This window comes from Pongo pygmaeus, chromosome 10 (assembly GCF_028885625.2).
Source record: "Pongo pygmaeus isolate AG05252 chromosome 10, NHGRI_mPonPyg2-v2.0_pri, whole genome shotgun sequence".
Taxonomy (NCBI): Eukaryota; Metazoa; Chordata; class Mammalia; order Primates; family Hominidae; genus Pongo; species Pongo pygmaeus.
Window position 1 is genome coordinate 118848130 of NC_072383.2, and position 12629 is coordinate 118860758.

Sequence of the window (12629 nt, forward strand, 5' to 3'; positions counted from 1 at the left end):
CAAACCGTTTAGCAGGAATTTTCTCACTCAACTTTTATATTATTAAATCAGTGGTTTTGCAAGTGTAGTCTGAGGACCGCAGGGCTCCCTAAGACCTTTTCAAAGGATCTTCAGAGTCAAAACATGTTCACAATACTAAGATGTGATTTGCCTTTTTCACTTTCATTTGCTTATGAGTGTACAGTGTTTGCCAGAGCCTACATGACGTGTGATACAACAGACCAAATGCAGAGCCGACACGCGAATCCAGACATTAGAAACCTAAAAAAATGTCACTTGAACAGTTTTGATTTTTTGTTGTTTGTTTTTGAGACTGGGTCTCTCTCTTGCCCAAGCTGGGAGTGCAGTGGTACGATCATGGCTCACTGCAGCCTTGACCTCCTGGACTGAAGTGAACCTCCCACCTCTGAGTAGCTGGGACTGCAGGTGCACGTACCACCATGCCTGGCTTTTTTTTTTTTTTTTTTGAGACAGTGTCTTGCTCTGTTGCTCAGGTGGGAGCTGGAGTGCTGTGGCATGATCTCGGCTCACTGCATCCTCCGCCTCCTGGGTTCAAGTAATTCTCCTGCCTCAGCCTCCCGAGTAGCTGGGATTACAGGTATATGCCACCATGCCCAGCTAATTTTTATGTTTTTAGTAGAGACAGGGTTTCGCCATGTTGGTCAGGCTGGTCTCAAACTCCTGACCTCAGGTGATCTGCCCACCTCAGCCTCCAAAAGTGCTGGGATTACAGGTGTGAGCCACTGTGTCTGGCTATTTTTTTTTTTTTAATTTTTAAATTATTTGTAGAGACAACAGTCTCACTATGTTGTCCAAGCTGGTCTTGAACTCCTGGCCTCAAGCCATCCTCCCACCTCAGCCTCCCAAATTGTTGGGATTACAGGCGTGAGCCACCGTGCCTAGCCTGGTTTTGACTCCTAAGATGCTAAATATCAATAGGTAAGATAGGTATACACAAGAACTCTTCGGTGTCCTCAAAAAAATTTCAAAATATAAAAGGATCCCGGCTGTTCACAGTGACAAACACCTGTAATCCCAGCACTTTGGAAGGCTGAGGAGGGAAGATGGCTCAAGGCCAGGAGTTCAAGACCAGCCTGGGCAACATAGTGAAACCCTCATCTCTACAAAAAAATTAAAAAAATTAGCCAGGCTGGGAACGGTGGCTCACACCTGTAATCCCAGCACTTTGGGAGGCCGAGGCGGGTGGATTACCTGAGGTCAGGGGTTCAAGACCAGCCTGACCGATATGGTGAAACCCCATCTCTACTAAAAATACAAAAAAAAAAAAAAAAAAAAATAGCTGGGCATGGTGGCAGGCACCTGTAATCTTAGCTACTCTGGAGGCTGAGGCACAAGAATCACCTGAACCTGGGAGGCAGAGGCTGCGGTGAGCCAAGATCACACCACTGCACTCCAGCCTGGGCGACAGAGTGAGATTCCATCTCAAAAACAAAATCAGGCAGGTGTGGTGGTGCGTGGCTGTAGTCCTAGCTGCTCAGGAGGCTGAGGCAGGAGGATCACTTGAGCTCAAGAGTTCAAGGCTGCAGTGAGCCATGATCACACCATTGCACTCCAGCCTGGGCGACACAGCAGTACCCTGCATGTAAATAAATAAGGATACTTGAGGGCAAAATATTTGCGAAATGCTAGATTGAATCCTGCACCCCAGCTTCCTAGCTCCCTTTTTTGGTGGGAACCTAAGTGGTAAGAAGGATCTAATGTAAATACATTCAAAACCCACAGCTTTCTCTTGTGGGACTGTGGGGCACAGCCCTGAGGAATTATCATGCACTAACTGTCCCTGTGACCAGGCCACCATCTCACTAGAGAAATAGCTCACAGGAGGGAACCTGACAGGGACTGGGGTATCCATTCAGGCACAATCAGGAAGGTCTCACCTAGAAATCCCACTGAGGCAATCATCCCTCGGACCAGTTTTTCCAGTTTCTTGAGCTGTGTTGACATCAACACTCCCCTTCCCCTGGGGCAGGCAGCAGGGACCCTTCCTAAGAGAGCCTAGGGGCAACTCAGAGCCACCCTGTGAAATAACTGGGCACCATCTCTTTAAAAAGTGAAACCCAGTCACAGGCCAAGAACGTGGGTTTCACTTTTGTTACATTCACCTTCCAAAGTATTTTTGTAGAATGCCCCTGGGGCTTGGTGAGCAGAGAATCAAGAAATATGGGTTTTTCCCAGTTCTGCCAACCTGACCTCTGAGATGCTCCTTTCCATCTGTATCTCAACTTTACTCTTCATAAAATAAAGACCACGTCCTGCCGGCCTCTCTCACGACGGTGGGAAGCACCGATCTAACAGTGGTGGTAATGTGCCTTCCTGCTCGTGCACAGTGGAGACCATCTGTGTGCTGGTGTATGTACACTCAGCATTCTGGAGAATCAAACATAGTCATCATCATAATTTCTCAAAATGAATCTCATTCCCCATCATCCTTGTTTCACTGTCACTATCCATGTATCCAGAACCTCCTATGTGTGCCTGGCTCTGTGCAAAGTGCATTATGTCATTCAACGCAGATGACAACACGGTGAGACTGCGCTGTCAAGGTGAGGGGATGCGCTCAGAGAGGTTAAGGAACATGGTCTAGGTCACACAGCTTAGTATTAAGCAGTGAAATTAAGGTTCCAACCTGTCCTGAAAGTCCCTGTGGCTCCACTATCCTGTACTAGAACTTTAAAGCGGTATCTACACTTCCTTCACAATATTTTAGAACTTAGACCTTATAAGTTAAGATTGGTTCCTCTTTTTCCTCATTGAAGCAATCTGAGACACATCTACAGAGCCATACATTGAGGAAAAACATTCCTAACTGCCAGTTGTGTTTCAAAATCTGTCAAATAATGTCTCCAATCCCTGCACCCAAAACTGTCAACTCTGCAGCCTCCCTGCCACTCTCCCAAGTCCTCCAGCATCACAGTGTTGGACAAAGAGAATGCACCTGAAGGTCTGGTTCCTTGAGGGGTTGTGTGAACCATGTTTTAACAATATCCACCCCCGCTTTTTTTTTTTTTTGAGATGGAGTCTCGCTCTGTCACCAGGCTGGAGTGCAGTAGCGCAATCTTGGCTCACTGCAACCTCCGCCTCCTGCCTCAACCTCCTGAGTAGCTGGGACTACAGTCGCTCATCACCAAGCCCGGCTAATTTTTGTATTTTTAGTAGAGACGGGGTTTCACCATGTTGGCCAGGCTGGTCTTGCTTCTGGACCTGAGGTGATCCGCCCACCTCGGCCTAATACCCCCCGTTTTAAAAATCATCTTGCTGCCCATGATTCCTGAGGCTCCCAGAGTTAGGTGAAGGTTTGGGAATGCTCAGTTTAGAACTTTTTCAGTTTTCTCTGGATAAGGGAATATGACTTTGTCACTGACTTTCAGACACAAGAAGAGAAAGAGGGACAGTCTCCTCTGGAGGATCACTGCGAGTCTTTGAGAATAATCTGCTTTCTCTGAAGACTTTCCCAGCCAGTGTCCTGTTAAGTGGAGTGAGATCCTCCTCCCCACAGCCTGCAGAGCAGTTGGGTAGGGTCTGGAGGGGATGGCATCCCTGGGCAAGGTGGCTGGAGCCGTTCAGTTAGGGTGCTATACACGTACTAATTTCCTGTATATACCTGGATGGAAAAGTTCTGGAGGCTCTACTCTAAAGAATGAAAAATGCTGATGGCTAACTAGCCGGCATAGAAGTTAAGAGAAAGGCTAAAAATAGAGGTCTGGGGACAGACTGCCATTTACTAGCCATATGACCCTGGGGGAGTGGACTCTCTGTGCCTCAGTTTCCTCCTCTAGAAAATAGTATTGAGAAACCGCTTCATAGAACTGTTAAGAGGACTAAATGAAATGATAGCAAATGTCACGTGTTGTAAGTACCACCACCTACAGAAAAACTTTTGAGAATAAATTTTTAGAGCTTCTCTTCCAAATTCCTCATTGTACATAAGAGGAAACCGGCCCAGGGAGGTCAGATGACTTGTCCAAGGCGAAACAGCTCTACCAGCCTCCAGGACAAATAGCTTTTGCTTCTCTGCTGCTAACCTCAATGTCCCCAGGGTGCTTGGTCTGGGCTGCTGTTCTCAGGATTGCTAGGACTTTGGGGTGACAAGGTCCTTTCTGCGGGCTCCCCTGGCATGTCCATGACAGCCCTTCATGGCTCACTTCCTGGGAGCTCACACCCTCCTTCCAGACTCAGAGAATGCAACTTAATATGCTCTGGGAGCCTTTGAGTCATCCCCGTCTGTCAGTCAAGCTCCATCCATTCCGAACAGAGAGCTCATCCTCCTCTGGTTTCTGGAACTGGTATCTGGTGTTTTTCCTTTGGATTTTGCTTAATGAGTGTCTGATACCTCTAAGTATGTCAGGTTCCCCTCCCAGTTGCAGAAGGGGGGCTAAAAGCCACAGGTGGATATCAGCATCTGATCAAGACCCTGGAGGAAACAGTGAAGATGGTCTCACAGCTTAACAGGTTTCCCAGCTCATGCCCCTCAACAGAAACTTTTCCCCTATCTCCCCACAGCTGACTGGTGGAGGAGAACACATTTGCAGACAGCCTGATGGACACATGCCCTTGGCAGCTGGGAGGATGCTGATGACCATCCGAACCCCAGAGGCAGAGAACGGTTACCATGGCTACCAAAAGTTGTAGCCATTGGCTGTTTTGGCTACAAGGACTCAGCTGACCTCTCAAGGTCCCTTCCAGCCCTGGGATTCTACAGTTACCTCGAGCCAGCTGACACCATGTCTGCTGCAAGAAAACATGGCTCATGAGAAATGCCTTAGAGGTCACCTTGCCTTATTCATCGGAAGTGTTGAGTCACAGGGCCTACTTTCTACCTTAGCTGCATTATTAATAACCAAAGTCTTGCTTTTTTTGGCATAGCATTTTTATACCTTTCATAAAGTGAGTTTGCCACTACCACTTTTTATTTCTCTTCCTTTTACAGCTCAGGCCAGTAATTTTGACAGAGGTTTGTCCTGTATTGTGGCCAGGGAACAGCCCAGAAAAACTTGCGTCACTAGGCCCAGTGGGGTGTGCTCCATCAGACAGAATGTGTGTGTCACGAGCCTTCTAAGAATCAGGAGGAAGGAAGTCATTCATAAAGGAGGCAGATGCTGAAATGCAACTTTGGCTTCCTCTTGCAAGTCCTTCAACTATAGGAATGTGGCCCTTTCTTATTCAGAGGGGCTGGATTTCTCTTTACAACCGGAGAACCAGAAGCTCCCTACCTTTCCAAGTCTGAACAGAACAGGAAAGTGGCTAATTCCACCTTTGCATTCTCCACACTGGGGGAGATCACAGGCCGGGCTGCACATCTCTCAAAACCCAACCTCAGGACAGAAGTCTACAGGGATTGCTAAGACTTTCGAAAGCAGGGGAGAGATAGATATGTCCAGAAATCAGAGAACTGTAAATACTTACAAAAACAGTTGCAAACCTTTCCTTATTCCTGATGCAGGAAGCTTCATGTTTAATGGGTGGAGATTTTTAAAAATCTGTTTATATCAAGATTAAATCAAAGCCTTTATTAAACATTCCTCTTTCAAACAGTCTTTCAAACCTATACCCCTCCCCAGACTTGGGAACTGCCAGAGCTGTGGATCATTGTCATCTGACAGGGGTCAGATCCAATCAGACCTCACAATATTGAAAAGCCAAGCCAGACACACCACACTGGGCAGAGGTCCACCGTCTGTGCCCCACTCGGGATCTAGGCAAACGGTTGGTAGCGCCAGCCCTCAAACCAGAGCTCAAGCACAGGAGAAGAGGAACCCACAGTCTGACCCTGCTATTATAGTTCCAGACCTAGCCATGCTAAACTGGACAAACAGCTCCTGGAATGCCATTTGCTGAGGCGCATGCGTGCGCTTTTCCTTCTCTTCTCCACAGGAAAAGGTGAGAGATGGAGGAGGCAATTTTCAGTTGTGTGTGGGCTTGATTTAAGGCTTTGGCTGTGGTCTATTGATATATTAAAATACTTTCTGGGAACGCCATCTTCCAAGCTCCCCATCGGAACAAATGTATTTTCAAAAATGAAAACATTGAGCAAAGATGTGGAGCGGCAATGCTGCTGCAGGCCCAGGCCTCTCATGTCAGGATGGTGTCGTCCACCTGCTCCGTGGAGTCGGCCTGGCTGGCCAGCTTCTTCAGGGACCTTCGGTTAACCTCGTTCAGCACCTCCAAACTGGCCACATCCAGGATCTTGGAGAGGGACTGTGGGGAAGGATGAGCGGGAGGAAACATAGTCAAAACATACAGCTGCCACGTTCTCCAATCGGAGAAAGACAAAAATGAATGTTAACCCCAGAACTAGAGACACTGAGGTGGAATTTGGCAAAATAAGGGAATCAGATGGATCCAGGGAAAGCCAATGAAAACACTCATCATGCTTTTCTATTTTTCCCTTTTTTGTAGAAACAGAGTCTCCCTATGTTGCCTGGCTGATCTTGAATTCCTGGGCTCCAGTGATCCTCCCACCTTGGCTTCCCGAAGTATTGGGGTTACAGGCATGAGCCACTGCACCTGGCCCCATCATGCTTTTCATGAGATGAGGCAGTGGGAGTTGCAGCTTTTGGGCTTTTTTTTTTTTTTTTTTTTTGGAGATGGAGTTTCGTTCTTGTCGCCCAGGCTGGAGTGCAATGGCATGATCTCAGCTCAACACAACCTCCGCCTCCCAGGTTCAAGCGATTCTCCTGCCTCAGCTTCTCAAGTAGCTGAGATTACAGACATGTGCCACCACACCTGGCTAATTTTGTATTTTTAGTAGAGAGGGGGTTTCTCCATGTTGGTCAGGCTGGTCTCGAACTCCTGACCTCAGGTGACCTGCCTGCCTTGGCCTCCCAAAAGTGCTGAGATTACAGGTGTGAGCCACCGCGGCCGGCCAGGTTTTGGGCTTTCAAGGCTGCTGGGGGCTGGGGACTGAGTGAACACAACTCTGGGTTTTCTCTGGGCAGCTCTCCTGGGATCTGCTATGTCTGTTTAGGTGTCATGTGAGATTTTATTTGAAGAAAGGGCCCTGCTCGGAAAGAAATCTGAAAACCATGGAAACGTGTTTTCAGGTACTGGGCCAGTCACCCAAATGTTGTTTTTTTTTTTTTTTGAGACGGAGTCTCGCTCTGTCACCCAGGCTGGAGTGCAGTGGCATGATCTCAGCTCACTGCAACCTCTGTCTCCCGGGTTCACGCCATTCTCCTGCCTCAGCCTCCCGAGCAGCTGGGACTACAGGCGCCCACCACCATGCCTGGCTAATTTTTTTGTATTTTCAGTAGAGACGGGTTTCACCGTGTTAGCCTCGATCTCCTGACTTGGTGATCTGCCCGCCTCAGCCTCCCAAAGTGCTGGGATTACAGGCGTGAGCCACCGCGCCCAGCCCCAGTCACCCAAATCTTAATCTGCTCCTGAAAGCTAGCACATCCGTGGTGGCAGAGAAGAGCCTGTGGTTTAAATATTTCCATGCTGAAGAAGAGCTGAAAGACAAATGCTCACAGCACGCCCCGGTGAGGCCCCCAGACTCCCACCTGAAACACCTCTTCGCCCTGCCGCATCTTGAGGAGGTTGACAATTGCCTGGTCGCTGTAGGCCCTGACCACGGTGTTCTTATCCTTGGTGTTGTCAAGAAGAGCCTTCAGGATGGGCTTGATGGCCTGGGGGTCCAGGGGAGGCAGCGGGTCCTTATTTGCCCACCAGATCATCTTCTCAGCCACCAGCCTGATGTCGCTGGATGGGTTCTGCAGACACTGTAAAAAGAACCACAAACAGGCTTTTGGACAGGCACATCATCTGTTCCTTGAAGCAGCCCAAATGCCCAGCCTCAACACTCTCCCTACAGCGTGGACACTGACCCCCCTGCTCCTGTGGGAGGGTCCCAGCATGACTTGGCCCTGGCTCCCTGCACCCTCATCTCATGCCACTCTCCCCTTGCTCACTACTCTCAGCCCACATGCGTTTTTACTTCCTCAAACATCCCAGGTCCTCGGGCCTCGGGCCTCTGCCCTGGCTGGTCCCACCGCTTGGGCCGTGCTTGCCCCGGATCCTCTCTAGGTTAGTTCCTTCCCATCCTGCAGGTCTCAGCTCCCATGTCATCCTTTAGAGGTGCCCCCTGCCAATCTTATCTATATCAGGGTCCTCCCCATGGGCTCCAGGGATCCTGTCTGCCTTGTTCATCTCTACACCTTCAGGATAATGCCAAGTGAACAAGCGGGTGCAGGCTGATGTCATCACAGATGAGGCTCAATCGAATCAGGCCCCTCAGAAACTCCGTGGGTTCCCGGTGTTGCGGGGGGAGGCAGTCACCCTTGGGAACCTCATTACTCAAGGCAAGGTTCATGCGCAGCACCACTGACACTGGTGCTGAGAGCTGGTTAGAGTAGCAGGCATGGCCCTATCTCACTAAAATGCACCCTGGCTCTGATTTCTGTGCACAGTAACACCTCAGAAGCACACCATACCACACGGGCCACGGGAGCCCTGCTGGCACATTCCTTGGCTTTCCTAACTAGGGCCTGGCACACAGCACGGTAACCACACCAAGAAGTGCTGGGCCAGCTAAAAGAGGAAGGAGGGAAAAGAGAGGTATTAAGATGGGAACCCAGGTCTGTATCTAATTTTACAAAACTAGGGTGCCTAGAAAGAATGCCTAAAATAACGATTCCTAACTTGATTCAGAGTCACAGGTCAATTTGAGAATCTGACAAAAAGTTAGGCTTTATTGCAGTGTAAAGCACACACAGAAACCCCCTACATTCCATCCCTAAGTGTTCAGCGATCTCCTGGAGGCTGTCCACGGAGAACGAGTACACAACTAGTTGAGGGCGCACTGCTGGTGGTCTCTGATCCTAGGACCTCCTCACAAGCCAGGTGTTAGGGATTAAACACGTGCTTGGCCCCCACTCACCTTAACGAACAGGCTGGAAAGTTTGGCCGGCAACTGCCCTCCGCCTGTCTCGATGTGGTATCTCATGAGAAAGCCCATACCCCGGACCCCGCTCACCGCAATGGGGATCTGTGGAGAACAGCCAGCACTAGATGGGAGGCCCCCCACCCCTTCCCCAGAGCCAGGAAAACCCCAGTTCCTAGTAATCTCGGGGACCCTTCACCACGTCACCACCACATCACCCCTTACACCATGACAGCTCTCAGGCAGGCTGCCCCGGCTGAGGCAGATGAGCACAGTCACTGGTTCCCAGGAACGGGGATCCAAGACCTGACCCAGAAGGGGCATCTAGATTCTTCAACCCAAATTCCTTGTTTAGATGATGAAACTGGGGCCCAAAGGGATCAACTGCTGGTCCAAGGGCACAGCAAGTTACTGACAAAGGTAAAATTAGACCCAAGCTTCTTAAGCCCCAGTCTGGGCTCCACCTGTGCTGTGTCCACAAGGTGCTGCCTATGGGATATGGCCCAAATGCCTTACCCTGTCCGCCGTGGCACTGCTCAGGATCATTTCCTGAACATCACTGCTGTATCTGCCGGCACAAAGTCTGCCAGGAGCCACATTCACAGCCACGGAAAGTGCCAGGCTCCGCCCGTGCCGAACCATCCAGTCAATGCCGGACACGTCCGCTGGGTGGAAGGACACGACTGGGATCAACTGGTATTTTATAGCATGTCCTCAGCACCCATGAGGCCTGTGGGCCCACCCCGCTGGAGACCAGTGTGCTGACCCGGAGCACAGGGAAAACTCCAGGCCACATTCACATGGACCTCCCTGCTATCTTGGCAGAAGCTCCCCAAAGCGGCACATTAAGGAAAGTAAGGAAAGCTCATGAACCACTCCAGGCTTACAGCTGTGTTCTTTGAGCAGAGACACTCAGGGCTACGGGACCACTGCAAATTCAGTATTGTTTGTTTGTTTTAGAGACAGGGCCTCGCTCTGTCGCCCAGGCTGGAGTGCAGGGGCGTGATCAAGGCTCACTGCAACCTTCAACTCTTGGGCTCAATTGATCCTCCCACCTCAGCCTCCTGAGTAGCTGGGACTACAGGTGAGTGCCACCACCCCTGGCCTGGATTTTGCTTTAACTGCTGGATTCCCAAGGAAAGGACAGTCCAGTGGCTAAAAGATCCTCTGAGGGAGGGAGGGAGGGAGATGCCCGTCGACTCTTCGCTAGGGCTGAGAGGCCCAGGTCCCTGAAGGGGAACTCTCCAGTGTACTTACCCAGCAAGCACTGCTGTAGAACGGCGCTAAGCTCCTCTTCAGTCAAAAAGGCACACAGTTCCCCTAGGCACCCGGCTGAGGAGATGCGAGTGTTGTCCTGACAGGGAAGAGAAGGGAGTGAGGGGGTGCAGGGAACAACACCAGCTGTGTGGGAACCAGGGCAGGCAGCTCTAGAGCCCAGGACGGACAGCAAGAAAGAAGGTGGAACAAGCCAACTCAGAGACTCAAGATCCAGTCCTTCCTGTACGCACTCGTGCTCCCCTGCCAGACTGGGCTGCCACTGGTATGGAGTTAAACATTACACACCCAGCACTTCACTTAATTATAGAAAACCCCAGTGTGTATGCATATGGTAATCATCCTCGTAATAGCACTAATAACTGTATTTACATAGCACCTTTCTTCTTAGGAAGGCTGAATGTTTCATATTTATTATCTCGATTACTATCAACAGCCCTGTGAAGCAGGGAAGGGCGGGAGGGGCAGGAGGGGAGGCACCTGCCCCCAGCCACCAGGGAAATCGGCTAGAGACGGCCACTGTGAGCCCCTTTCTCCCACAGAGCTCGTGTCATCTTGCGGCCAGAATGACTCCTGCTATCTCCCTACTGCATGAGTGCCCCACTGCCACCGAAATTACTTGGGTTCATCCTAGGAAGTCAAACTAAAGCCACTCATCGAGCCAAGGAAGATAAGGAAAGGCAAGCACTTCCTGTTCAAATCAGAGCCAGGTACGTGAGTGGCTCCGTGCTCCTCCCTGGCCAGCTAACTATGGAATACCAAGAGAGGATTTTAAGTTATGTTCCTTATTATAGGTGCCAACTCAACATGTCCCCAAAACAAACCACCAACCAGGGACTCAATAACCCAAAAAGCTAATGCCAGGCTGGCACCCTGAACTGCCACCTTCAATCTGAGTGGAGGTTCAGAGGGTAAGAGAATGGACTGCCAGCAGTTTGGGCCTCTGAGCTCGAAGCAGAAGCCCAGGTGCCAAGCTAAAGCTGGCTCTGACACCCACTCTCTCCAACTTCACCTATTTTAAGCTGCACTGTGGTAAAATGCAAATATGTTTCAATACTAACTTTTGCTTGCACTGTACACATAACTCTGCAGAAGCCCTGACAGACTGTGACCAAGACAGCAGACTTTCCCGTCTGTCCCCACAGAGAAGGCTGGGGCTGGAGCCCGACAGCTGCGCCTGGGGACCAGAACTAGGCCTTTGGAGACGTGGGAAGTGCAGCAGCAAGTGTGTGTGTCGGGGGTGTGGGCAGGAGGAGTGTGTGTGGGTGTGTGTGTGTCAATGAAGTGTAAAACCATGTGAGCCCAAAGGCCCTCTCCTCCTAGATTGGCCCTACAAAGTAAATTAGGCCACAACAGAGGGCTGTCTGAAAAGGGAACAGAAAACTCTTCTCCACAGACTCAACTCCCTACTGGCCCCACAGTGCTCACAGCCAAATATTTGACAGATGCTTCCAGACTAGGTGAGGCTGATGGAACTTGGACAGAACCAGGAGTTCAGGGCTTCTGGTTTGGAATCTACTACTTGCTGGGTATGGCCAAGTCTCACCCTCGAAAATAGACCTCTAAGACTTCCCACCGGGACACACCCTGGAGACCATTTATCCCACTACACACTAAGTTTCTTGAGGTCTGTGACCACGAGGTCTATGCACCTCTGGGATAGGCCCTTTAGCTCGGCAAATGTTTCACAAAACAATAAATAAACCTCTTCATTTTACAAAAGTAGAAATGAGAGGCAGACAGAGAAAGTGACTTCTTTAAGATCAGAGAGCAAATAGGTGAGAGGTCTGGGTCTCTACAAAGCTTACTTGCCTCATCTATAAAACAGAAATAACCGGCGGGGCGCGGTGGCTCATGCCTGTAAATCCCAGCACTTTGGGAGGCCGAGGCGGGTGGATCACCTGAGGTCAGGAGTTTGAGACCAGACTGACCAACATGGTGAAACCCTATCTCTACTAAAAGTACAAGTATTAGCTGGGTATGGTGGCGGACACCTGTAATCCCAGCTACTCAGGAGACTGAGGCAGGAGAATCGCTTGATAGGAGGTGGAGGTTGCAGTGAGCCAAGATTGTGCCACTGCCTCCGGCCTGGGTGACACAGCAAGACTCAGTCAAAAACAAACAAACAAACAGAAATAACCAATATATCCACAATACCTGCCCCGTTTCCCTTGAAACCTGAGGAAATATTGGTGAAGCATACAGGGTGATAGAAATGTCAGGAATGCTTATTACTACTGAGCTGTACTGGTTCTAACACAAAGTGAAGAACTCAACCTAAGGAGGAGGAGGGAAACCAGTGGTCCAGTGCTGCCACTAGTCCTGCCTGCAGCCATACCTCATCGTGTCCCAGCATGCTCAGCAGGAGTGAGACGATGTTTTTCCGGATGATGGCATCCACTTTGGCCCCTGCTCCCTGAATCACAAACCTCAGGGCCTGCAGCATGGTGTCCCT

At 50.1% G+C, this 12629-nt stretch overlaps 1 protein-coding gene across 1 annotated transcript in view; it reads right to left on the minus strand.

Annotated features, from left to right (window-relative positions):
• Positions 1–5513: 5513 nt before the first annotated feature.
• GCN1 (GCN1 activator of EIF2AK4) overlaps positions 5514–12629 on the minus strand; it is a 67137-nt gene continuing 60021 nt past the window's right edge. The window contains exons 53-58 of the mRNA XM_054442452.2: positions 12513–12627; positions 10157–10253; positions 9416–9564; positions 8897–9004; positions 7521–7739; positions 5514–6216 (exon numbers count right to left, since the gene is read on the minus strand). Coding sequence (XP_054298427.1) covers positions 6091–6216; positions 7521–7739; positions 8897–9004; positions 9416–9564; positions 10157–10253; positions 12513–12627 — 814 coding nt within the window. The 3' untranslated portion in view covers positions 5514–6090. The remainder of the gene's footprint in view (positions 6217–7520; positions 7740–8896; positions 9005–9415; positions 9565–10156; positions 10254–12512; positions 12628–12629) is intronic.